Raw genomic sequence first — 27,663 nt, forward strand, 5'->3', positions numbered from 1 at the left:
TTACAGTGTAAGCAAAGCAGACTTCTCCAAATTAACATTAAACATGATGGTGAAAGGATTATACATGATAAAATAAAAAATGCTTAATTAATCTTAACATGATATAGAAAAATACCACACTTCTAAGTGTAAGGTAAGCAGAACACTGAGGAGTAAGAAATGACACATGAACTCTGCTTTCCTTTCTTCCACCGAAGACTTCATTCATCAAATGGCCTTATTTTTGCATGGACTATACTAAAATAAAAGTGCAGTTAAAACACAAGTCACTTGTCATTTCATAATTTGTAATTGAGCCTGCATAATTCAGCAGTGCATTTTAAGGTGTCTTAATCAAAGGCTAATTTCTTTTGTTCTCCAAAGAACAGAGCTAAACAACAGCTTCAGGATCCTTAAAAATATGCTAAAGATCAGGCTTGGAAAACAGGCAGCTTCTCTAAATACATCTCTTGACCTGTTGGCTGGAGCGGTAAGAATATAGGAAGTATAATGACAAGTGAAAAGCAAAATATCTCTCAGGACAACGGTAAGAATATGCAAGATTCCTGGTGTGTTTAGATTTCTTGATACTTGTCCTGGTAAGAGGCATCTCGATGAAGTGGATTTTTGGATTCACTCTCTGATCAAGAGAAAAAAGTTTGGAAACCAGGATTATTATAAATTATAAAATATTATGTGATAATAACAAACATGTATAGAATTTAAATAATACTAACAACCCTACTGAAAGACAGTATCCTTAGCTTCATTTTACAGGTGAGAAAATGAATTAAATAACTTGGCTTAAAGCCCCTAGTGATGAGGGAATTTTTAAGTTTATAACTTTATGCTAGTTCTGTTTCTGTAAAATCTGCTTGCTGTGCCATGATAAGAACAACATGACCTGGTAATCAACTGTAACCTTAAGATGTTCTGATAAATATGGAATATCCTGCTCCTTCTCATGCAAGTTTCTGTTTGGAAACCCGCCCTGCCCCCCCTGCATGTAACCCATAGCAACTCCCATACTCTGTAACTGCCCGTAACCTATAGTAATTATGTAACCAATCAGTTTGTGCCAAACTCCACTAGAGCCATGTTTAAACCAACCAATCAGTCTGTGCCAATTATAGCTATATGCCTTAACCTATATAAGGAAAAGATTCCCCTGAAACAGGGCCCAGAATTTTGGAGCATTAGCTTGTCTGGGTCTGCTGAAGGGTTTTCCAACCCTCTGAATGTGGTGCTTGATCTCTCGTGGGATGGGTTTTCTGCAACATTTCTGGAGGCCCCAGCGAGATTCCAACCATGCTGGCTGCTTGAACCACCAGACAGGTGGCTCAGCCAGGTCGGGGTGAAGGAGCTCCGAGATGAAAGAGGAGGCGTGCCACCTGACAGTATTCTGGGTTCTCTTTCAGACTGGTGCTCCGACTCTCCGGATGGCCGGGCCCCAAGTGGACTATTTAGAGGGACAGACCAGCTCACCAGGAACAGCCACAGGATCAGGTAAGGCCCCAGGGCACTGAACCCAGTTAGGTCCTGTCTCCGACCAGAAGAGGAGCTTGATCACCTCCTACGGTCTTCAGTAAGAAGACCACCAGTTAGGGGCCTTCCCAAGGGGTGACGGTGCCCACCAGTTAGGGGCCTTCCCAGAGAGGGGAGGCACTGTGATAAACCCTGGTGTGAATGTGTGTGTGAGTCAGTGCCCTGGTTCATCCTCATTACAGGGTGATTATGTGGCTCCACAGCCTTCATGGCTACGGAGTCTGAATGGGCCCTAACCTATGGTTCCATGGTGACCTCATATAGCTCAGGGTGGTATCTGTCTCTGGGGGACCCAGTCCCTCTCTATGAGTCAGATTCAAGTGGGACTCTATACCACCTGCCAAAGCTAAGAGGCACCTAAGCTCCCCACGGGGATATGGCCAGGTGGGCACCTGAGTGGCCTCCTCTTCAGAGGGACACCCATCCTTGTTTGTCTTTGCGTCATTGACACAGGGGGGGAATTGGTTACTGATTTGATTTAGCAATTGTGTATGTCCAAATGTCCCTTTTGCCCTAGGGCCCTCTGCCAAAGTTTTCTTAAAATTTTAAGTCTCACTCTCCCCTTCCATCAGCTGACTCTTTGAGCTGACTTATTGAGAAATTAGGTTTTCCCCAAAAGACTTGCCCGTTTTGCCAGACAGATCTGCACCTCTCTCTCTTTAGGTCCCCTGGGCTGGTCTGTGTGGAGCAGTACACTCTGATGTGTTCGTGTATATTTTTGGATTCCTCTGTCACCTTTCCTTCATAATCCCCTGACTCCCCAAGGATTTCAGGCTCTTCACTTAGGCGAGGCGTATGCATACTGCTCTTCTGCCTGCTCAGTGCCCTTGAGAGGGTCAGTCACCCCAGACCCCCTCTGGAGCCCCACCTGAAGTTATTCCTCCACAAACCCCTTTACAAGGGACCACCTCCTTTCAACCCTGTCCCTCTGAGACATTTAACAATCAGGGCCATCTTCAAGGAGGCATGTAATCATGCTGTCTGGGAATACTGCGCTTCCCAGGAGTGGCGACATCAGTGCTACCTAGGTTATAAGGCCCTAAGACAAAGACCTTTCCATGCACGCCTCTCTCCTTCCTTATCAAAGAGGTAAATTACACTTGTCAACAAAGGGGAAACAAAATCATCTTAGGAGGAACTTGCTTGTACCTTTGAGAGGTAAATGTCTTATCTGGTCATCTAAGGAACACTTATCTCTGCTATCTTTTTAAATGCAGATTAAAAATAATAATAATAATTTAAAACTTGACTTGTCAAAGATAAATAGAAATCCTAAGTGTCTTTTCTGCAAATAGTAAAAGGGTTTAGCCACCTAGACAGGTGACCTCTAGATAGGTGACCTCGATTTGTTCCATCTGCTAGAAGCTAATTTAAATCCAACCCCTTGTGCCTGATGGCTTTTATGTTGTACCTGACTCAGTACTGAAATTTTAGAATGAGAATTATGAGGCCTCTGTGTTTGTTTGTGTGTTCATATGTATCTATATGTTCGTTGTAGGTGTATGGTATTGCCAAAAGAATTAATAAAAGAGCTATAATTGGCTTAAAAAATTATTAAATGCTTATAAATACTCAGAAATAGAAAATAATCTGGCCAGAATGAATTTCAGGTTCATGACATCAGGAAAATTCAGTACTAAAGTGATATCTGGTATTGAAGATGGCTTAAGCTTGGTTTAATTAATATAGACATGTTTTAGAGTCATCAACATTAAGTATAATTTTTATATAAATTTTTATTGTGCCTAGATGTAATGTAAGCTAAATAAAGTCTTGTTATATGTGTTACAAATTTGTCAGCAAGGAAAGTAACCTGATGTGAAGAAACTTCTGAGGAAAGAAAATGTAAATGAGATAAGAGCTTTTAGATAAACTCTGTCAAGAAGAATTATGCTTTAGGAATATCTACCTAAAATAGTCTCTTCAGATCCTGGTAACTTGAAATTCTGGAGTTGCCCTAAATTAAGTGATGAAAGCTTAATGACCACCTGGATCATTCCCAAATAAAATAAGATACTGAAATATAAATTACTGAACATTGGCTTCCTTTTACAGAGAGACAAAAAGATATTTAGGACTATTGATAAATATGCTTGATGCCACGTTCTGTAAAGAAAGCAAATGTTTTTAGAAAATATCACTGGTATTTATGTTCACTAATCTACAGAATGCTGTCACAAAGGACAGTTCATGGTTGCTTAAGGAAAGTAGGATGTATGTTTTCAGTAAAGAAGCCCTGAGGAATGGAATTACATTTTATTAAGGGAAAAGAAAGTAGGTCTGACTTACAGGTGACTGAATGGGAAATAAAATAATGATACAGAAAGTGATAAGAAGGTTTGTGGAAAGAGGACCCCAAGAAAAGAGTTTTGTGCATGATCAGGATTGACTAAGTTTAGATAAATTTAGTTGAGTACATTAATTTGGAAAGTAAGCTGGTGCAAACTTGAATTTGGCTTTTCTCTCTGTTAAGAGGACAAGTTTTCTTAAAATGTTGAACTGCCCTTTGATAAAAAATTTTGTTTCCTTACCTTTTAAGTGATCTCTTCTTGTTACTTTGGCTAAATGACTAACTGTTGTTTCACAGTTACCTGTAAGCCTATCTGACAGAGTGTTCTAAACCCTTTTTGGGTATTTTGGACAAAACTTCCTAAAACAAATTCTGATGAAGTTCTTTCTCCTCTAGCTAACTTTGAGATGCTTCAAAGGGCCCCTGAAACATCCCAAAGAGAGATATAAACTAGGTTCATTTGGTACATTAAGTTACATAGGAAGTATTGTCAAATGAATAATAAATGTTAGATTTTAGTGTATGGTAATTGTTATTAATATAGATATTCTAGAAATTATATGGAGTTCCTAAAATTCTGATATGTCCTGGTAAAATGTTATCAGTCATAACTCTAGTTATTATCTTAAAATGTTGTATGACACAACAATAACCAAATTGATTTACCTTGCAATCAGATTTTAAACATGCCTTCTTAAGCCTTATGTCTTAAAACTATTCTGGTTTTATTCTGATGCTTTTGCAAAATGCTTCCTCTTCAAGAAGATTTATAAAAAGGACTTTTGGATAAATACAAGTTTCTGACTTTCAGACCATAATGCTGAATGGGGTAAAAAAATTGAAGAATCCTAATGAGAAAACTGATGGCTTCATAAGTTGTTAATAAAAAGGATGTTACATAGGACTGAGTAAACTGGCAAATATGGTTATAAATTTTATGGTTTCTATCTAAAGAATTTACTGGTTTAAATCTGTTTTCCAGGTGTAAGGAAAACCTTCCCTTCAAACTAATTATGATTTACAATAATTTGGTAAATTGTACATTTGTAAGCAGGATTGAAACATTTATCTTTTCTATCTGTTCCCTCCAGACATTGGAAACTCTTAGGTTCCCAGCAGCTTTATCAGATAAATTAGAAAGGCTACCTCACTAACAGGTATAGAAAACTTAAGATATTTTGGGAACCTTGAAAAAGGAGGAATTCACCTACATTTGTTAGGCAAAAATCTGTGATAAGCCCAAACCCTTGGCATGGCTTTCCTAGCCCTGAAAGGTCTTTTAAAAGTCCAGTCTGAGGTTCCTTATAAAAGTTTCAACAAAGCCAAAAGCCTATACGATCAATTATAGTTACATAAATTATCAGGCCAAGTTTCTTTTGAGACCAGACTTATTTTGCAAACAAATTAGCCTTAATCTGGTTATATTAGGTAAAAATGAGGGTAATTTTAGAGAGAAGATTATGTTTCAATAAATATTAAGTGCCAGTTTTGCAGATGGAGGTCTGTATTTACTGAGATTCACTCCCTGGATAGTTCCTTGCTGTTGCGCTATAGTAATGTAAAATCCAACTAAGTTTTTAAAAGGAAACTCTAACTTTGTTTCTGAAGCTTATCTCAGTAAACTATCTTTGGATGAAAACCAGATGCCCCCACAACCTGCAACCAGGGGATTATGGATACTAAAAGAACTTATTTAAAGGACAATCTGCAACCTAGACGGAAGGACACATCAAAGGAGAAACTACACTCACACTAGGATGAGAAGAAGCTGACATCAGAAATAGATAGCTAGCTCAAGATGCTGGATCTGACTCGTATGAGCATTTATAATATTTTCTTGACTTCTTGGACCTTTACATATAAATCAAATGTTTTTCTATCATGGGTACAATCCTATGCCAATTTTGAAAATCAATCCAATTGTTGGGTTTGTGGTCAATTACCTATGACTAGTACTTTTGGGTTGCCTTGGTGGGTTTCCTCCCTCCAAGGCTCTAATTGGATGGCCCTTAGAAAATTTGCTCTAAAAAAGAAAAAAATTATAGTCCTGTTTGGGGGATCCCCTTGCCTGGCCAATTAATAATACCTGCTCAGATTTCTGTGACCCACTCCAAAGTCTTGACCTCTTCAAAAACTGGTTTGGTGTGGGAAGCTCATGGCTTAAGCATTTACTTGTAACTCTATTGATGCTGCTAGCTATATTATTTGTATTTTGACTGCTTTTCAAGATTATTGCTTCTCATATTACCAAATGTGTGACTGAACCACCAACAAAAATAACAATGACTAGCCTACTTGATTCAGCTGATCAAATATATAGTTCTGTATGTGATCAATGATTGTAATAGTGTAACTCTGGATATGGGAAGATGCAGTAAGAGGGAATTTTTCCTGGACCATAACAGATTAGGAATACAGGTGGTCCAGAGAGCTTTGGCTTTTGTTACAAAGACCTAGCCCAGTACTGGCACATTGAGTGGCCTATTGGCGAGCTCTTCATCAGACCTAGGAATGAGCCTTCCTAGCACCGTGGGACAAAATGGTCATGAAATGCCTCTCAAAGCATGGTTGAATTTATGACCATGGGGGGCCCTGTCAACTATAAATTGGAACTTGCCATCTGCTTGTACAAAGACTAAATCACTTTATGCTGCTATAAGTACTGACCTTCCACATCCCCTGAAGGGAATTCAGGGTGGAGGTCAGAAATGAGGCACTCTGTGCTTTGGAGGATGGGCAGAACATGTCTTTAGACAGTTAGATATTTTCAGGAGCTGACTTTATGAGCCCAACCCTTGCATCTCCTCATATCTAGAAAAGCACTAAATCCCTACATGGTGACATCTGCTCCTCATGACTAGCAAAACCCTCTACAAAAAAATGTGTTTGATTACATGTATTCCTCCTTTTTCCTATTTCCCTTAGCCCAGGGTAAATCATTAGGGGTCCCAGTTTACGAAGACAGAGGCCTCACCAGGAAATACAGGTCTCTACAGATTGAAAACTGGGAAGATGATGAGTGGCCTCCTGAACACATAATCCAATATTATGGGCCAGCCACTTGGGCAGAAGATGGATCCTGGAGCTTCCGAACCCCAATTTACATGCTTAACAGAATTATCCAGCTCCAGGCAGTAGTTGAAATAATTACTAATGAAACAGCCAAGGCTCTTAATTTATTGACAAAACAACAAACCAAGATGCGTAATGCTATTTATCAGAATTGCCTGGCCCTAGATTACTTACTGGCTGCAGAGGGGGGCATCTATGGGAATTTCAATCTCAGTAACTGTTGTCTATGGATAAATGATAAAGGCAAGGTTATAAAAAAAAATAACCAACTAGATGACTAAAATAGCTCATGTCCCAATTCAGACTTGGAAGGAATGGAATCCCAGAGAGCTATTTGGGGGGTGGGTCTCTTACTTAGGAGGATTCAAAACTCCTGTGGAAATAGGTCTACTCCTCTTTGGGACCTGCCTCTTCTTACCTTGCCTCTTGCCCTTATTCATGAGGATGATTTCCAGCCTAGCTGAAGCCACCTCGGATAGGGGGGCCACTGCACACCTCCTAGCCCTGAGAGGTTACCAGCCCCTGGGCCTGGATGACCAAGAAGTTGATGCCTTATGAAATTTCCAAGGGCATCAAGAGAAGGGAATGATGAAGGAATTTTTAAGTTTATAACTTTATGCTAGTTCTGTTTCTGTAAAATCTGCTTGCTGTGCCACGATAAGAACAACATGACCTAGTAATCAACTGTAACCTTAAGATGTTCTGATAAGTATGGAATATCCTGCTCCTGCACATGCAAGTTTCTGTTTGGAACTCCCCCCCCCCTTGCGTGTAACCCATAGCAACTCCCACACTCTGTAACTGCCTGTAACCTATAGTAATTATGTAACCAATCAGTTTGTGCCAAACTCCACTAGAGCCTTGTTTAAACCAACCAATCAGTCTGTGCCAATTATAGCTATATGCCTTAACCTATATAAGGAAAAGATTCCCCTGAAATGGGACCCAGAATTTTGGAGCGTTAGCTCACCTGGGTCTGCCAGCTCAATAAACCTGAGTTCTCCAACCCTCTGAGTGTGGTGCTTGGTCTCTTGTGGGATCGGTTTTCTGCAACACTAGTATTGGGAAGAACTAAGAAAAAAATTGAAGTTTCCTGAATCCAAGTCCAATTTTCTTTCCATGATATTAACTCACCAATCTTGCCTGGTAATAGGGCATGCCCACCTATCATTCCAAGGCCCTAGAGAGTTGAATGGATATTTTTTGCAATGCTATGTTCCTGCTCTCTGTGACAGAGGAAGAAGATGGGCCTAATTCCTAGCATTCCCTGCAGAGTGGATCACACCAGGAGTTCAGCCGAGTGAAATGATGCTTGGTGAGAGAAGGAATGAGGCTCCTCATCTTATGACCTTGCTGGTCCTTTCCTTGAGGAAGTGATAGTCAGTGGTCTTTGAGTAAATTATTTCCTTTGTAATCTCTCTGCAGTTCCCATCCCAAAAAGATTTAGGAAATTCAGGAAAGGGTTGGTAAGAATAACTCCTTGAATATAATTTATTCTGAGTCTTTCTCCTATTTATAACTTTTTGTTGTAGTTGCCCTTTTTAGATTTAGAGACTGTTTTTCACTGAAAGGAATATATTCAGAACAATTAGGTTTCCTAGCCCAAGTCATGTAGGAGTGTGTAAAACACAAAAATAATATATGAATGATGACTCACTGAGGCATTTTAAAATGAATAAAATTGTCACATCTTGTAGTGTGTTCTTAAATGTTATTTTCTGACTACCTTGCAAATTTCAATGATCAGCACTTAGGGACAAAATCTGCTCGTCAATTGAGGTTTTGTTTTTTTTTTTTATGGCACACGGGCTTAGCTGCTCCGTGGCATGTGGAATCTTCCCAGAGCAGGGCTTGAACCCATGTCTCCTGCCTTGGCAGATGGATTCTTTACCACTGCGCCACCTAGGAAGTCCAATTGAGGTTTTTTTAAATAAACTTTTCTGTCTGCCATATTACTTTGTATTAAACTCATGACTATTTAGCAGAATTTTATACAATTTTTAGCACAAATTTCAGCAGTCCTCATCTCATAGAAGACAAAGTAGTCACTTTTCTCATTGGTGTATTAGTATACACACAACTGTGTGTTATTTATATTCATAATGGTGGCTTTTTTCATTTCTGAAATTGAGTCATTTCAAAAATGTAAAATAAATCATGTTTTAATGTATTGTAGAACTCAGTGGCACATCTTTCTTAAATCACATAAAAGTGTGAAAACATTTGGGAACAAAGAAAGAAAAAAAAAGGTCTTACGTGTTATGGTTTACTGTTTTTTCCACAATCAGCTTCAGGTTTTAACATACAGGTCATGGCCTCACAGCAAGGATTGGTACATTCCTTTAAAACACATACACACACAAGCAAAAGTGGGTACAAGGATTTTTTTATCCTATAGACTAGGCGCAAAGAATTTTGTGTAAGATGACAACAAAATTTCACTTTTTAAACTAAATTACTCTGCTGTATAAATCCCAGTTGAAATGACCAAAGAAATTTAATAATAGAAAAAAATGCTGAGTAATGAAAACTATCTCCTAAAAGGACAAAAACAGAATTATCCAAGAATTATTCCAAATAGATTTGCCTAAATGGTATTACATATGTTAATTTAAAAGTTCAAGGGTGAATATTTCTATACTATTCAAACAGCTTAAAGATAGATAAAAAAATTTTTTTAATCCTCAATTCATTTTACCAACCCTGTATAATTTTGATAATGAGGTTTGGTAATGAATATACACATGCATACTATTCTCATTTATGAACATAAATGCAAAAACTTGAATAAAATGTTAGTAAAACACTAGCGTTACTCCATTACAAACTATGCAGTGTTTTTTTTGTCACCAAAAATGCAAGAGTATCTGAACTGTAGAATAAAGTAATATGATCTGCCATATTAAGAGACTGAGGGGAGAAAACAATTAATATTATTGTGATAGATGGCAAAAATTAGTTCAAATTATGCATTATAATGATAAAGAAAATCTACCTGATGAATAGCAAAAATATGTCCAATAAAGTACGAGAAGAATTATTTATAGGCTATGATTTTGTAAATTCTGACAAGTGCTATGAGACAAAAAATTATGAAAGTATAATAATTGGAAAGTACAAATCATATCTTCATTATTTATACATAATACAATTCTTGACCTGGAAAAAAAGAGAGGATCAACTCCAAAAACATTGAATGAGTCACTAAGATAGCTGTTTAAGATAATAATAAAATAATACCAGAAACTAATATATTAAACCCAAATAAAAAGGAAAACATTGTACATATTAATAGCAAAAAGAAAAATTGAAAATACTTCAAAATCAACTTTCAAAATGTGCAAGAATGACATGAAGAACTTTATATATAACTTCCCTGAAAAATTTCAAAGGCAACTTGTCTTTTAAGAGAATACTTAATATTGTGAAAATGCCAGTGGGCTTCAGAGTGAAATATGAATTGAATACATTTCAACCAGAATCTCAATTGTATTTGTGGGCAAACTGACAAAAAAAAAAAATCCACAACAGTTTTATGGAAGAATGGACACAACAATTGTTATGCAAACCCTGGAAAAAAAAAAAAGATAAAAACAACAATGAAAACACTTTCCAGTAAAGATATTAAAGTGTATTACATAGTTACAGTCATTAAAATGGCATGCTGGTTGTGTGATATACTTAGACAGATAGGATGATTATTTTTTAAATTTAGAAAAATAACTAAATATGTATATAAAAATAATAAAACAGCATATAAGATCATGGGAAACCAGAGTTTTCACTGAAGAATACTATATAAAGTGTATATACTACACTTTTTATATACTATATAGTATACACTATACTTTTTTGTATAAAAATTTATTTAAAAATTCAGTTATTCATAAGCTTGAACTCCACCTCTCTACTTTTATTCAACTACAGAAGAAGAAAATCAACAAGATATGGAAACAAATCAACAAGATATGGAAACAATATAGGAGCTGGATGATATATTTAAGAATATTAGGTATTACATATTGTATAGATAGTAGTTTTCTCTCTTTCTCTCCTCTCCTCCTCCCTTCCCTCCCTTTGTGTGTGTGTGTGTGTGTGTGTGTGTGTGTGTGTGTGTAGATGTCTGCATGTACTGAATACAGGCCATTTACCTGCTGAAATTAGAAATACCTAGGATTGTGAACAACTTCAATTATCCTCTACCCAAAAAATCGTATGGGAATGTAAGGAAGTAAAAATGAGATTAACGTAAGTCTAACTTATTGTAAAGTATCAAATCATTTGTAAAGTTCCATATCTCATACAGAATATTTCCAATATTCTTTGCAAATGATTGTTGCACCACATAAACTTCTAATATAATTCAATAGCTTAAAACTTATAAATAAATAAACTCAGGCATAAAGAGATTACATGCCTTCCCCATTGTCATAGAGCCTTTAAAGTAACTCAAGATAAATCCTGGGTTGCAATGGGCTTCACCGATTACTAGCTTTGTATCCTTGGATTTAGTTACTTAACTTTTCTGAATCTCACTTATTTTCTAAATTGGGAAAATAACAAGCCTATTTTGTAGGTTTTTTGTGAGTAATTATAAAAACATTCTGCAGATTGACACATAAAAAGTCTCTTCAAATAATTACTCATTTTATTAGTCTCTAAAGTAAAAGAAGATTGCTAAGAAAATGGAATGCTTTCTTTTAGAAACCTGATCTGGGATTGCTAGTAAACATTCTATCAGAGACATTCTTTAAAGTACACTGTTGCCTTGAAGGGGTCAGATTTTTATAAAGATTAGCAGAAGTATAGTAATTATCTTAGATGTTCTATGTTAACCTATTTTCTACAGGTTTGTGATTTTTCGTTTTCCTCCTTCTGTTATATTTTCTGCCTTGTTTACATACTGGCTTGATGAGAGAAGGCCAGCTCTCTCTCAAAGTTCTCTAGAGAGAACTTGCTTCTAGATGTTTAATTGTTATTGTTCAACAAAACAATCAGCTATGACTTCATGTGATTTAGGAATTTCTGACTAATGTATCTAGGGAAGGCCATAAGTGACATAGTTAATGATTTACTTCTTCACATTGAACTTCATACAATTATGTCATAGGTGTACCCTGGCTTTTGAAGTACTTTTTAAAAGATGACTAAAATCAGTACTGAAAACAATGCAAGTCTACTTTTTACTAAAATGCCAAATTTGTTTGTAAAAAGAATTTCCAAAAGAACATTTTAAAAGGAAAAAAAAACCCAGCATAATTCTTATGCCAAAATACTAGTAAATTTTTTAAACCATTGATGCTTTCATACCTTAGGAGAGCCACAATCACAGTCTTCTCCTACTTCCAGAAGTTTGTTCCCGCACACCGGTTTTGTCATATTTTTAGGAACCAGTGATTCCAGCAAGCATCTTGGTTTTTGAGATAAAATGTATTTTCTAAAATGCGAGCGACTGACTGTACTGAAATCCTTTGGGAATTTTGAACTATAATCAGGAGAAAAATGAGAAATACCATGATATACAGTGACAAGTGAATATGAGAATCTGACTTGTCTAACTATATATTACCTAGTTCAATGAAAATTCCAAATTTAGTATAAATGAACCATGTTATATGTGGAGCATGGTAGAGCATGCATACTATGCTGGTTGGAAAATTCTCTCCCTAAACATCCTGTTGTAGAGTTGGAAGAATTTAAATTCCTGTGTGGATTCACTTCTGTCCTAAAGGGCAGCAGAGATGAGCCTTGCCATTTTTTATCATTCACTCATCTCGCCATTGAGGGCTGAGAGGTAAGTAATAATAACGATGAATAGTGAAGGGAAATAATTGCAGACTTAGAGGTTCAGTGGACATATTTATCTTCCTATTTATGAGCACTTCAAGAGCAAGGTATGTTTATTCATTTTTCTATTCCAAGTCCTTGCAAAGTGCCTGGAATTAAAAAACAACTATTAATAACATAAAAATGAATTGATTGGTGATAGGGATTTATAAGGTTGTTGTCATCATCTTAATTAAATATTTTTAGAAAATATATATTTTAAGCTAAAATTATTTTAAGTTAAAATAACATGGTCATTATACTTATAAACTCTATCTTGGCATATTTGGAAATCTTAAATAATGAGCTCTGCCAGCCGGTAAATCCTGTACATCAAGAAGCTGGAGAGTGGGGATTTCCCTAGTGGTCCAGTGGTTAAGATTCCATGCTTCCAAGGCAGGGGTCATGGGTTTGATCCCTGGTTGGGCAACTAAGATCCCACATGCTGTGCAGTGTGGCCAAAAAAATTTTTTTTAAAATTAAAAAAAAAAAAGAAGCTGGAGGATAAATTAGCAGGAAACAACTCTAGGTAAAAAAATGTCTATCCAACTATATAGACTGCATCTGAATTCTTTAAGATTTAAGAAATATTTTTTTCTCTAGGGTGACAAGGCCTCACCTCAGATATTCATTCATCACACAACTCCCAGAGGGACACTTGGTGTTATATGGAACATCAGGCATACCGAGGACGTGACCCAACTCATGTGACATCACTGCTACAAGAGACACAGCATTCTTTTTCTTACCCTGGGGAAAAAATAAATATATCTATTACTTCTGATTTTATTCAGTTATTTGTTAATTGTGGCAATGTCCAGTATCACAAAAAAATAGTTTGACATATGAAAATTATTGAATCACTGAGCTTCTTCCCCTGTCATTGGTTACTGTAAATTGTTGAATAAATATTTGAAATGATTGCCTCCTGGGAATCTAACAACTGAGCCAGTGTTCAATCAATATTGAGCTAAACTAATGATGAATTCTTGAGAAACCATGGTTAAATTATGGTAATTCCATTCTTCATGGGAAGTGCTAAGATATACCGTACTATGTACTCAAAGACCTCCAAAAACTATTGCCATGATGTCTATGACATCAGTCGTGTTTGGCCATATGACACCAACATGCATTTTGTCAGATCTCCCTAGCCATAGATACTAGGGATGATTAATTTGGAGTTGCCTCAGGCCCCAGGGGGAGCCTGGATTCCCTTTCTCTCCCAATTTTCCTGTTCTTATTTCCTAACACCAACTAAAGAGTGAAACATCTGGGAGGGTCAATGTAAAGAGATATTCTGTTTCATAATCTAAGGAATCTTCAATGTCGTGATCTAGAAGAAGGTTCATTTCTACTTTTATTTACCGACTCAGCAAATGTACATTGTGCTAACTCTGAATAAGACATTGTGCTTAAGAGATGGTTCAAGATGGCGGAGTAGGAGGACGTGCGCTCACTTCCTCTTGCAAGAGCACCAGAATTACAACCAACTGCTGAACAATCATCAACAGAAAGACACTGGAACTCAACAAAAAAGACACCCCACATTCAGAGATAAAGGAGAGGCCGCAATGAGATGGTAGGAGAGGCACAATCACGTTAAAATCAAATCCCATAAATGCTAGGTGGGTGACTCACAAACTAGAGAACAGTTATACCACAGAAGTCCACCCACTAAGGTGAGGGTTCTGAGCCCCACATCAGGCTTCCCAACCTGGGGGTCTGGCAACAGGATGAGGAATCCCCAGAGAATCAGACTTTGAAAGCCAGTGGGATTTGATCACAGGACCCCCACAGGACTGGGGGAAACAGAGACTCCACTCTTGGAGGACACACAAAAAATAATGTGCTCACCAGGACCTGGGGGAAGGAGCAGTGACCCCATAGTAGACTGAACCAGACCTACCTGCTGGTGTTGGAGGGTTGCCTGCAGAAGTGGGGGGCAGCTGTGGCTCACTGAGAAGACAGGGGCACTGGCAGCAGGGGTTCTGAGAAGTGCTCATTGGTGTGAGCCCTCCCAGAGTCCACCATTAGCCCCACCAAAGAGCCTGTAAGCTCCAGTGCTGGGTAGCCTCAGGCCAAACATCCAACAAGGTGGGAACACAGCCCCACCCACTGGCAGACAAGCAGATTAAAGTTTTACTGAGCTCTGCCCACCAAATCAGATTAAAGTTTTACTGAGCCCTGCCCACCCAGCCCAACCCACCATCAGTCCCTTCCATCAGGAAGCATGCACGAGCCCCCTAAATAGCTTCCTCCACAAGAGGGAAGAGAACAGTATCAGCAGTATTTTGTCTTGTGGAACTGAAAACCACAGCCACAGAAAGATAGAGAAAATGAAAAGGCAGAAGACTTTGTACCAGATGAAGGGACAAGCTAAAACCCCAGAAAAACAACTAAATGAAGAGGAGATAGACACCCTCTCAGAAAAAGAATTCAGAATAATGACAGTGAAGATGATCCAGGACTTTGAAAAAAGACTGGAGGCAAAGATCAAAAAGTTGCAAGAAAAGTTTACCGGAGACCTAGAAGAATTAAAGAACAAACAAACAGAGATATGCAACACAATAACTGAAATGAAAAATACACTAGAAGGAACCAATAGCAGGTTAACTGAGGCAGAAGGGAGAATAAGTGACCTGGAAGACAGAATGGTGATAATCACTGATGCAGAAAAGAATAAAGAAAAAAGAATGAAAAGAACTGAAGACAGCCTCAGAGACCTCTGGGACAACATTAAACACACCAACATTCGCATTATAGGGGTCCCAGAAGGAGAAGAGAGAGAGAAAGGACACGAGAAAATACTGGAAGAAATTATAGATGAAAATTTCCCTAATATGGGAAAGGAAATAGCCACCCAAGTCCAGGAAGTGCAGAGAGTCCCAGGCAGGATAAACCAAAGGAGAAACATGCCAAGGCATACAGTAGTCAAATTGACAAAAATTAAAGACAGAGAAAAGTTATTAAAAGCAACAAGGGAAAAAGGACAAATAACATACAAGGGAACTCCCATAATGGTAACAGCTGATTTCTCAGCAGAAACTCTGCAAGCCAGAAAGGAGTGGCATGATATATTTAAAGTGATGAAAGGGAAGAACCTACAACCAAGAATACTCTACCCAGCAAGGATCTCATTCAGATTCAACGGAGAAGTCAAAAGCTTTACAGACAAGCAACAGCTAAGAGAATTCAGCACCACCAAACCAGCCCTACAACAAATGCTCAAGGAACTTCTCTAAGTGGGAAACATAAGAGAAGAAAAGGACCTACAAAAACAAAAACAAAACAATTAAGAAAATGGTAATAGGAATAAACATATTGATAATTACCTTGAATGTAAATGGACTAAATGCACCAACCAAAAGACATAGACTGGCTGAATGGATACAAAAACAAGACCCATATATATGTTGTCTACAAGAGACCCACTTCAGACCTAGGGACATGTACAGATGGAAAGTGAGGTGATGGAAAAAGATATTCCATGCAAATGGAAATCAAAAAAAGCTGGAGTAATGATACTCATATCAGATAAAATAGACTTTAAAATAAAAAATGCTACAAAAACAAGAAAGGACATTACATAAAGATCAAGGGATTCATCCAAGAAGAGGAGATAACAATTATAAATATCTATACACCCAATATAGCAGCACCTCAATACATAAGGCAAATGCTAGCGACTATGAAAGAGGAAGTTGACAGTAACACAATCATAGTGGGGGACTTTAACACCCCACTTACACCAATGGACAGATCATCCACACAGAAAACTAATAAGGAAACACAAGCTTTAAATGACACAATAAATCAGCTGGGTTTCATAGATATCTATAGGACATTACATCCAAAAACAGCAGATTACACGTTCTTCTCAAGTGCACATGGACCATTCTCCAGGATAGATTACATTTTTGGTCACAAATCAAGCCTTGGTAAATTTAAGAAAATTGAATCATATCAAGCATCTTTTCCAACCACAATGTTATGATATTAGAAATCAATTACAGGAAAAAAGCTGTGAAAAACACAAACACATGGAGGCTAAACAATATGCTACTAAGTAACCAAGAGATCACTGAAGAAATCAAAGAGGAGATCAAAAAATACCTAGAGACAAATGACAATGAAAACACAACCATCTAAAACCTATGGGATGCAGCAAAGGCAGTTCTAAGAGGGAAGTTTATAGCAATACAATCCTACCTCAAGAAACAAGAAAAATCCCCAATAAACAATCTAACCTTACATCTAAAGAAACTAGAGAAAGAAGAGCAAACAAAACCCAAAGCTGGTAGATGGAGAGAAATCATAAAGATCAGAGCAGAAATAAATGAAATAGAAACAAAGAAAACAATAGCAGAGATCAATAAAACTAAAAGCTGGTTCTTGGAGAAGATAAATAAAATTGATAAACCTCTAGCAAGACTCATCAAGAAAAAGGAGAGGACTCAAATCAATAAAATTAGAAATGAAACAGGAGAAGTTACAACAGACACCGCAGAAATAAAAAGCATCATAAGAGACTATTACAAGCAAATATGCCAGTAAAATGGACAACCTGGATGAAATGGACAGATTCCTAGAAAGGTATAATCTCCTAAGACAGAATCAGGAAGAAAGAGAAAATATGAACATACCAATCACAAGTAATGAAATTGAAACTGTGATTAAAAATCTCCCAACAAACAAAAGTCCAGGACCAGATGGATTCACAGGTGAATTCTATCAAACATTTAGAGAAGAGCTAACACCCATCCTTCTCAAGCTCTTCCAAAACATTGCAGAGGAAGGAACACTCCCAAACTCATTTTATGGGACCACCATCACCCTGATACCAAAACCTGATAAAGATACTACAAAAAAAGAAAATTACAGACCAATATCACTGATGAATTTAGATGCAAAAATCTTCAACAAAATACGAGCCAACAGAACCCAACAACACATTAAAAGGATCACACACCATGATCAAGTGGGGTTTATCCCTGGAATGCAAGGATTCTTCAATATATACAAATCAATCAACGTGATACACCATGTTAACAAATTGAAGGGTAAAAACCACATGATCACCTCAATAGATGCAGAAAAAGCTTTTGACAAAATTCAACACCCATTTATGATAAAATCTCTCCAGAAGGTGGGCATAGGAGGAACCTACCTCAGCATAATAAAGACCATATATGACAAACCCACAGCAAACATCATTCTCAATGTTGAAAAACTGAAAGAATTCCCTCTAAGATCAGGAACAAGACAAGGATGTCCACTCTCGCCACTACTATTCAACATAGTTTTGGAAGTCCTTGCCACAGCAATCAGAGAAGAAAAATAAATAAAAGGAATCCAAACTGGAAAAGAAGTAAAACTGTCACTGTCTGCAGATGATATGATACTATACATAGAAAATCCTAAAAATGTCACCAGAAAACTACTTTAGATAATCAATGAATTTGGTAAGGTTCTAAGATACAAAATCAACACACAGAAATCTCTTGCATTTCTATACACTAACAATGAAAGATCAGAAAGAGAAATTAAGAAAACAATCCCATTCACCACTGCAACAAAAAGAATCAAATACCTAGGAATAAACCCAACCAAGGAAGTAAAAGACCTGTACTCAGAAAACTATAAGACACTAATGAAAGAAATAAAAAATGATACAAACTGATGGAGAAATATACCATGTTCTTGAATTGGAAGAATCCACATTGTGAAAATGACTATAATACCCAAAGCAATTTACAGATTCAATGCAATCCCTGTCAAATTACCAATGGCATTTTTCACAGAACTAGAACAAGAAATTATATGATTTGTATGGAAATGCAAAAGACCCTGAATAGCCAAAGCAATCTTGAGAAGGAAAGATGGAGGTGGAGGAATCAGACTTCCTGACTTCAAACTATACTACAAAGCTACAGTGATCAAGACAGTATGGTACTGGCACAAAAACAGAAATATAGATCAATGGAACAGGATAGAAAACCCAGAGATAAACTATGGTCAACTAATCTATGACAAAGGAGACAAGGATATACAATGGAGAAAAGGCAGTCTCTTCAATAAGTGGTGCTGAGAAAACTGGACAGCCATATGTAAAAGAATGAAATTAGAACACTCCTTAACACCATACACAAAAATAAACTCAAAATGGATTAAAGACCTAAATGTAAGGCCAGACACTATAAAAGTCCTAGAGGAAAACATAGGAAGAACACTCTTCTATGTAAATCACAGCAAGATCTCTTTGACCCACCCCCTAGAGTAATGGAAATAAAAACAAAAATAAGTGGGACCTAATGAAACTTCAAAGCTTCTGCACAGCAAAGGAAACTATAAGCAAGATGAAAAGACAGCCCTCAGAATGGGAGAAAATATTTGCAAATGAATCAACAGACAAAGGATTAATCTCCAAAATATATAAACAGTTCATGCAGCTCAATATCAAAAAAAGAAACAACCCAATCAAAAACTGGGCAGAAGACCTAAATAGGCATTTCTCCAAAGAAGACATATGGATGGCCAAGAGGCATATGAAAAGCTGCTCACCATCACTTATTCTTAGAGAAATGCAAATCAAAACTACAATTAGGTATCACCTCACACCAGTTAGAATGGACATCATCAGAAAATCGACAAACAATGAATGCTGGAGAGGGTGTGGAGAAAAGGCAACGCTCTTGCATTGCTGGTGGGAATGTAAACTGATACAGCCACTATGGAGAAGAGTATGGAGGTTCCTTGCAAAACTAAAAATAGAACTACCATATGACCCAGCAATCCCACTGCTGGGCATATACCCAGAGAACACCATAATTCAAAAAGACACATGCATCCAATGTTCATTGCAGCACTATTTACAATCACCAGGACATGGAAGCAACCTAAATGTCCATCAACAGAGGAATGGATAAAGAAGATGTGGTACATATATACAATGGAATATTACTCAGCTGTAAAAAGCAATGAAACTGGGACATTTGTAGAGACATGAATGGACCTGAAATCTGTCATACGGAGTGAAGTGAGTCAGAAAGAGAAAAACAAATACCATATGTTAACACATATATGTGGAATATAGAAAAATGATACAAATCAACTGGTTTGCAAGGTGGAAACAGTGACAAAGATGTAGAGAACAAACATATGGACACCAAGTGGGGAAAGCGGGGAGGGGTGGGGGGGAGTGAGTTGGGAGATTGGGATACCAAATTGTACGCTCTAAATATATGCAATTTATTGTATGTTAACTGTATCTCAATAAAAGTTCTTAAAAAAAAAAGACATTGTGCTTGTCTTCCTAGAGGTTGTAGAACCTCAGGGAGCTATATTTTTACAAACCTCAATAACAGCAACAGACGCTGGGGAGCACAAGGAATTTGAGGCTGCCAGTCCTGTAATTCGGTTTTCGAAGCCAACTCCACTGTGTGAAAGTTACAGGTACATTGTCACAATTGAGTCTTTGGAACCATCAGCATTTGTCAACTGTGTTTGAGATTTCCCTAGTTCCCCTACCCTTTTCATATTCATGAGGCCCTGGAAAAGCTTCTGCTATTCAATAGCATTATAATGACCACAGATGGTAATCCCACATCCAAGAATTGATTTCCGTGAGCTGACATGGGTCTCCAATAACCCCATAGGTGAGTTGCTATTAGTAGAACTTTAGGCTCTCTGACAACTGATCAGGGAGGTAGGACTGAACAGGAATCTCTGCCAAGAAACCTTTGGGATAATGATCTTCTCTAACAAAACAGGCCTGGCCTCGTCCAGCGTGTGCTCACCTGAGTAGCTGAGCGTGGTCATGGATCTTCATTTTCCTCAGGTTAAACCGATGCCAATTCAGAAAGTTGTTAAAGGTGACGCTTGTGGTGGGTACCACCTTTATCTTATCATCATCAGTCCAGATTTCCATACCTACCAAGGCCACTTGAATATCTATGGTATTATAAATCTGTGGGAAGAACATTTTTCTTCATGAAAACATTTGAGATTTCTTTTAAAAAAGTTTATTGAAGTATAGTTGATTTACATGTTAATTTCTGTTGTATAGCAAAGTGACTCAGTGTTTTATATATATATATATAAAATATATATCCTTTTTCATATTCTTTTCCATTATGGTCTATCCCAGGATATTGAATATACTTCCCTGTGCTATGTAGTAGGAGAGATTTCTTTAGTATTTTAGATATTTTACTGACCACAAGTGATGGATAAATGTATCCCATTTTGAAAAGAGAAAATCTAGAAGTTGCCTTTGCTACAGTATATGTGATTTTGCCTTGATGTTGATCCTTGTCTGCTGAATTTCCCAAAACTGCTGACCTTAAGCCATTGTGACTCTCCCAACTCCTTATTTGGTGAAAACACAGGGAAGCCCTAAGCTCCTATGTGGAAATATATGTTTAGAGAACAAACATCTTACCACATTGAGTAGGTTTATCACATCAAACACAAAGCTTCTTATCAAAGTTATATTCCTATTATGCATTTTATACTGTAAAATACAAAATGCAGAGAGTAATTAAAACCACAAATTAAAGTGAAGAAGCTGATGGGGTACAGGATTTTACATTGTAAGAAAAATTACACATCTCAATGTAAATACATGTCTATTGATTCCATGTTTACCTTACATAAGAATCTGTTTCAACAAATTTTATTTCAAATTTAAGAAGTTTTTGGCAAGAGAAAAATTAGGCATTCATATAAAATTTCAATTCAAATTAAGTTGAATAAATCAAATTAATCTCAGTGTTTTTAAACCAATTTAATATTATTAAAATTTGGTTGTAAAACAGTATATGAGTTAGAAGCACAAATTCTAGTATTTTGACTATATGAATATAATTTGTAAAGTACATATAGTTTATACCTACTTCATATTTACATATTACAGTGACAACTTTAAAAAGATATTAATAACCCACTCTTTTATGTTTCTAGTTATGGTTGTTTTACTGTTGATAACTGGCATTAAGTATATTTCCAATATCTGATTATTTTGGGAGCAGATGGATGTTAAAAGGAGGGGAATGAATAAAAACTATTTCTGACAAGGCAGGTAGAACAGACAAGACCATCAGGTGGACAGGCTTTATATTTTCAGCTAGAATAGTTTATTGCTTGAGTTTGCTTGATAAGAAAACTTAAAAGTTGACTTAACTGGCCAAGAAACACATATTTTATACTCACAAAGGCATTATCCAGCACCAAAAAGAGATCAATGTATTTCTCAGCCTGAAGAAAGTCTTCTTTCTTTACAAAGAGTGAAAGAACATTGTTAATAATATCTTCAACCTAAGAGATTAAAAAACTTACAGAGATTTAAATAAGTGAATAAGGGTTGGTCTTCACCCATACAAGTCATTGCTGGGAGCATCAGTATTTCATACATCATTGCTGAGACAGCTGAAATGAATGATGGTTGGAAAGCTGTACTCACCTCTGGACTTTTGAGTGACCTTGAGGTTCGAATAAGGCCTTGTTTCCTGCCAACATTTCTTACACCACAGGTGTGATTAGCTGGGTCCAGCTCCTCCTGGTTGTATGTGAGGACGGCGTGTTCTTCTTGGTCTGTGCTTTTTAGAGGCTTTATCATGTATCTCTGATCGTGGTATGTGAAGTATCCCCTGCAAGATACAGAGGTTCATATTTCAAGATTCTCTGTCGGAGTCACAACCACTGACCAGAGTGGAGGGACACCTCTCCCTCAATCCTGAGCTCACACATAGGGTGTTTTTTGTTTTTGTTTTTGTTTATTTATTTATTTTTGGCTGTGTTGGGCCTTTGTTGTTGCTTGAAGACTTTCTCTCTAGTTGCAGCGAGTGGGGGCTACTTTTTGTTGTGGGGCACAGGCTTCTCATTGCAGTGGCTTCTCTTGTTGTGGAACACAGGCTCTAGGCTCACGGGCTCAGTAATTATGGCTTGCAGGCTTAGTTGCTCCCTGGCATGTGGGATCTTCCCAGACCCAGGGATTGAATCCATGTCCCCTGGATTTGCAGGCAGATTCTTAACCACTGTGCCACCAGGGAAGTCCCAACACATGGGTTTTCATTCATAGGTCTTGCAGCTAACTTTTGCTAATTTAAGTTATAATCAGTATTTTGTCAATACTAAAATGGAATCTATTTTAATTACCCAGAGAATTCTGAACAAGAAGTACTGAGATGAAGCTATCCCAAAGGATTTGGACTTTACACCATGATCTCAGTAAATATTTGTCCATAGTTTATTTTCACATTTAGCAAATACTTCTTGGCAGGTCCTAGGAATATAATGGAGAATGTAGTAAAGGTGTGTTTAGATACCAAGAACCCCAGAAGAGAGAAAGAATGATGAGCAGATCAGCCAAAGGAACAGTTTGGAATTAGTATTAAATTAAAGATTTTCTCTTCTTAGAAGGAAAATTAGTTCAGAAATATAAAGTAAATCCATATGATGGAATATTAGAAAGCCAACACAGCTGTTAAAAATTACATCGATGAAGGTATTTTATGATATGGGAAAAGGCTTATGATGTCATGTGTTATATCCCATGTTGGAAGAAGAATCATGTATATTTTATTTCATATTTCAACCATGTCTATATGCATAAATGGCTGCAACCATGACAAAACATTAATAAGTGATACCCAGAGGTAAAATTTTGCAGTGGATATTTTCTTATTTGTGCTTTCTCACACTTTACAAATTTTCCTTAATTGGCAAGAATTACCTTAGTAAACAGAAATACCACACAGACACACACCCCCCGCCCCCCCATACACACCAACTTTTAAAAATTATGTTCAGCCATGACAATTGCAGGGTAGAATCTTTAAGAAAATAAAACAGGTGGTTTCAGGGAGTGAGGGGTGGAGTGGGTGATAAACATGAAATTGGATCCAGAAAAGGGATCAAGCTCCAGAACATAGTACTTGGTTAAAAATTGCTGACTCTAACTTTTACTAGAACCGCAGATAATGAAATGATTGCAAGGATGATACATTATTCTTCACTTTAACCACATATAATCAGCATTGTATCAATGGAGACGATTCTACCAAGATAGTAAGAAAACATGGGATCCAGAAAGACTCAATTTTGTGTAACAAAATGGTGCTTGATGTTTGTTTTTGCCAGTGGCACTCACCTCAACCCATCACAAGTACTAATGCTGGCAACAGAATGCTTTTCACTTAGGATGTATCCTTTATAGTAGCAGTGTTCCTAAGGTTGGAAAAAAAAATGTTTTTTTTAACTACCAATATAAACGTATCACAATTGTGTTGAAAGCTCTTATCTTGAATATGTAGGAAAGTTCTTCAGGTAGTGGCTGTGGCCAGATCAGTTCCCAGAAACAAAAACATTGAGAACCTCAGTGGTTTCATGATCTACTCCACCACTGACCCTGGAAACTCCCATATTTGATGACTGAGCTGTGTTTCTGATACTAATTCACACTAAAGAAAAGTCCAGGGAATTTGAACCTAAATGGACTCACGGCAAGAGTGGATGCTGCATTTGAGAAGTAGCCGGTACTCCCATGAGATCTACAGCACTCCCCAAGAGCTCTCAGGTTGGAGTGCCAACTTTTGAGAATTTAGTTCCCCTGTGCGAACTCCACTGTGCATCCCATATCAATAAAAGGAAGTATTCATCTTTCTAGATTCTAGAGTCCTCAAGTGGCCACACCACCACTCCTAAGTCCTTCAGATTAACTGGTCCAACTCATTATTTTAACTGCTGTGTTAGTGGCATCCCTTTACCAGCATCAAAAGCCCAGGGAATTTGTCTACAACTAGAGATTCACACATGGTTGGTGCTTCGTATAAGCAAAGTAAGGGGTCACTTATGTAGAATGATCCAAGAAAGCTAACGAATAAACACATGTTCAAAATAAACTTGTCTCAGGGTCTGAAATCCCATCTGTGTCTTTCTTTCCTTTGTAAGAAATTTTGTCATCATAAACATTTTCTTATAGGCGACTTGGAAAAGGTACCACATTAAGATATCCCTGGCCATTCACACTTGGGCATGAGTTAATTTATCAGATATTTTCTCCAGCGGTCAAAGTTAGCAAAAATTCAGATGTCCATGAAATGGGAGTCTTGATGTGAGAAGGGAACAAAAAGCCCCTCTGTGGTAGAAGCCTTGTCTGTTTGTTTATAGAGATGTAGATGTTTGGGGCACCACGGAGGCTGGCTCTGAAAAACTAACTTAGCTTGGTAATACTCCATGCCTGAGCCTTTTTATATTTTCGTTCTGTTCTTCCCTTGACCTTGATTCTCTGTGTCTGATGTCTATACCTTGGCACTATTTATATGATAGTGATTTAACCAGGTAAAAAATTATATTAAGTAATTGATAAACCATTGCCTATCTCAGGGTAAATGCATGTATCATTAGAAAAGAGTAAATAGTGACATGATATTTCAGGTATCTAGGGGAGACTATTTCTAGCCTATGGATAAGATGGTTTAGGGGAAAGCAGACTTTTGGTTGCTTCTAAAAAGGCAACACTTGAAAGCCTCCTACTACTCCTATCTTTGAAAAAAGATACAATTTTTTTTCATCTATTGTCTCCTTGGTCATAGATGAGCACCTTGCTTTCAAGTTCTTTGATTTTTTTAAGTTGTCCTTGGACCTATGAATCTTATGATGTAAGAAGCAGATCCAAGTAAGAGTCTCAGAAAGCATTCAGAACCTACCACGTTCTGAGGGCTTGTGGTGATTTCCTCTCCTCTTGGTGAGTAATATGTTTCTGTGTAGTCTGGCCCCAAGAGATGCCTGTAGAGAGCAGAAAGTGGCATGATACTCTCCCAGTGGTAATAAAGGCTAATATTCCTGATGTGATCTTCAGCACTAAAGGAATGATAGTGTCTACAGTGAGAAAAAGCTGACATTCTCATCCACTGGTACTTTTCTAACATCGAAAATCTGCTCCTGAAGAAAATCAAAGCATTAGTGATACCTCTTAGATCTGAGGAAAGAAATGCCCTCAAATACTTTTCTAATCGAGAAATCAGAGAGGGATTTTTCTAACTTCAAATGGATTATTTTGGGATTCCTCGCACCAAGGACATAGCCTCCACAGGATCTCTGAAGGGTGTTGGGTCACAGATACACATCAAGGACCACTGCATTCTGGGAGAAATTTTCTGACTATTATAGAACTTAGTGGAGTCCCATCCCCTGGGATCTATCTCAAGCCTGTGTGCCCTGAATGAGTCTTAGATATAAGTTCTTATAAAAGTAATGGAAAGTCACAGCAAAGGTTTGAGTTTATCTGGGTAGAAAATATTTTCAGTAAATTCCAAGAAGCAGCAAGGAAGAAAGTCGTTCATGCAGCTCTCTTTGTTTTACACTTTGCATATAATTTCCTAGGGAAACATCAAGCTTCTTAGATAATATTAGCACAAACTGTTAGCATCTAATGCTCAATATGCTTCATGTCTTCTATGTCAAATTACACTATACAGTGCCTCAAGAAGATTTATTTTTCCACATTCTCTTATTATAGTCCAGTGACTAGACTTGCAGGAAATACAACTTACTCGGCTTTTTGTAGGCAAAGAATGACTTCTTCTCCATTTAATATCATCTGATACTGAAGTTCAGGTTCATATCTTTCCTTAAAATGTTTAATAATATAATGTTAATTTATATTTCTGAGTCTATCGAAGATAATTATAATATAATGATATAGGTAGCATATATAGAATAATAATTACAAATGCATGTAGGATAAAAGCAGTCCTCTTATGCTTTTAAAATATGTGAAAGAAAACATAAATTTTATATTAAGATGGATTTCCAAAAAGTACAATAACATGATAATAATACAGATTAAACTAACTTGAATATGTGAGATAGGGACTTAGCGTTTGCTCCAATGTATGGCATACTGTTCTGTGTATTCTAATGGATCACTACTGGGGAAATAATAAGGCATATGATATGTTTATTACCTTAAAACCAAACTAAATACAATAAAAAAACAACCAAAACCTACTAAAAATTAAAATAAAAATTATAAAATGAGGAAAATATTTGCAAAAATGTAATAAATATCATCAATACATTTTAAAAATCTTGTTAATAAATAGATAATTTCATTTCTCTATTACAGACAAAAAGCAATTCAGTGGGGTAGGGGTGGAGGTAAGGAGAAGGCATGGGTTTTGTGAGCTTGGCAAGGAATACCTCCTCCTAGAAATGGCTGCCATTCTGTCCCTTTTTTTGTCCCCCCCACAAACTTGCAGAAATGTCCAAACTGCTTTATTCTTTCTGATCCAGTGAGGCAGTTAACTCCCTTCCTGCTGCTTAATTGTAAAACCATTTAAAGATATCCTACAGCCTCTCCTGGGCAAAGGGGAGCTTTTGTATAAGTGGGCTTCAAGATTAAACTATTAGATGTTGACTGTGACATCACTTCTATTAGTAAAAAGGTCCTTTACTATCTCTTGAGATGACAGTAAAATCCCACGTCATCCCATTGCTTACCTCTTTGCCATGCATCTCTGTCTGGTTGTTCTGTATCTCTCTTTTGTGTAAAATGTGTAGTTTTTTAGGACGAACTACTTCATAGGGCTCTAATTCAGGCATTTGCTTTATGGCTATTGCTAGAGAAAGAGAGATAATATTTACATAAAATATGTAAACATTTTGTTGGTTGGTTTCTTGAAATTGCATGGAAGACAATTTCCATTGAGAAGGGAAACATTGAGAAGAACAAGTTCCTTCCTCTAGTTCAGCTTTGATAACAAAGGATATTTTTTTAGCTTTCTCTCTCTATTCTGGAAAGACATGACAATGACAAAACAATTCTTTGGAACTGTCAATATATTAGTGCTTACCTTGAGTTTGAACAATGAGCCAGAGGGTGGAAAACAGGACCAAAGACATGCTGGCTACTGCAGGTAGCTGAGAAGTCCCACACAACACGAAGA

At 37.1% G+C, this 27,663-nt stretch overlaps 1 protein-coding gene across 1 annotated transcript; it reads right to left on the minus strand.

The window, feature by feature from the left end:
* ADAMDEC1 (ADAM like decysin 1) lies at positions 1–27,663 on the minus strand. Its single transcript, XM_057724005.1, has 14 exons — positions 27,571–27,663; positions 27,218–27,336; positions 26,269–26,345; positions 25,423–25,501; positions 23,865–23,941; positions 22,176–22,362; positions 21,926–21,988; positions 21,156–21,227; positions 20,512–20,681; positions 20,069–20,150; positions 13,332–13,462; positions 12,197–12,371; positions 9,143–9,226; positions 1–619 (listed from the first exon to the last, which is right to left on the minus strand). Exons 1-13 carry the CDS (start codon positions 27,617–27,619, stop codon positions 9,146–9,148), a joined length of 1,362 nt encoding a protein of 453 aa, XP_057579988.1. The 5' UTR covers positions 27,620–27,663; the 3' UTR covers positions 1–619; positions 9,143–9,145.

Source organism: Hippopotamus amphibius, chromosome 2 (genome assembly GCF_030028045.1).
Source record: "Hippopotamus amphibius kiboko isolate mHipAmp2 chromosome 2, mHipAmp2.hap2, whole genome shotgun sequence".
In the NCBI taxonomy this organism is placed as follows: Eukaryota; Metazoa; Chordata; class Mammalia; order Artiodactyla; family Hippopotamidae; genus Hippopotamus; species Hippopotamus amphibius.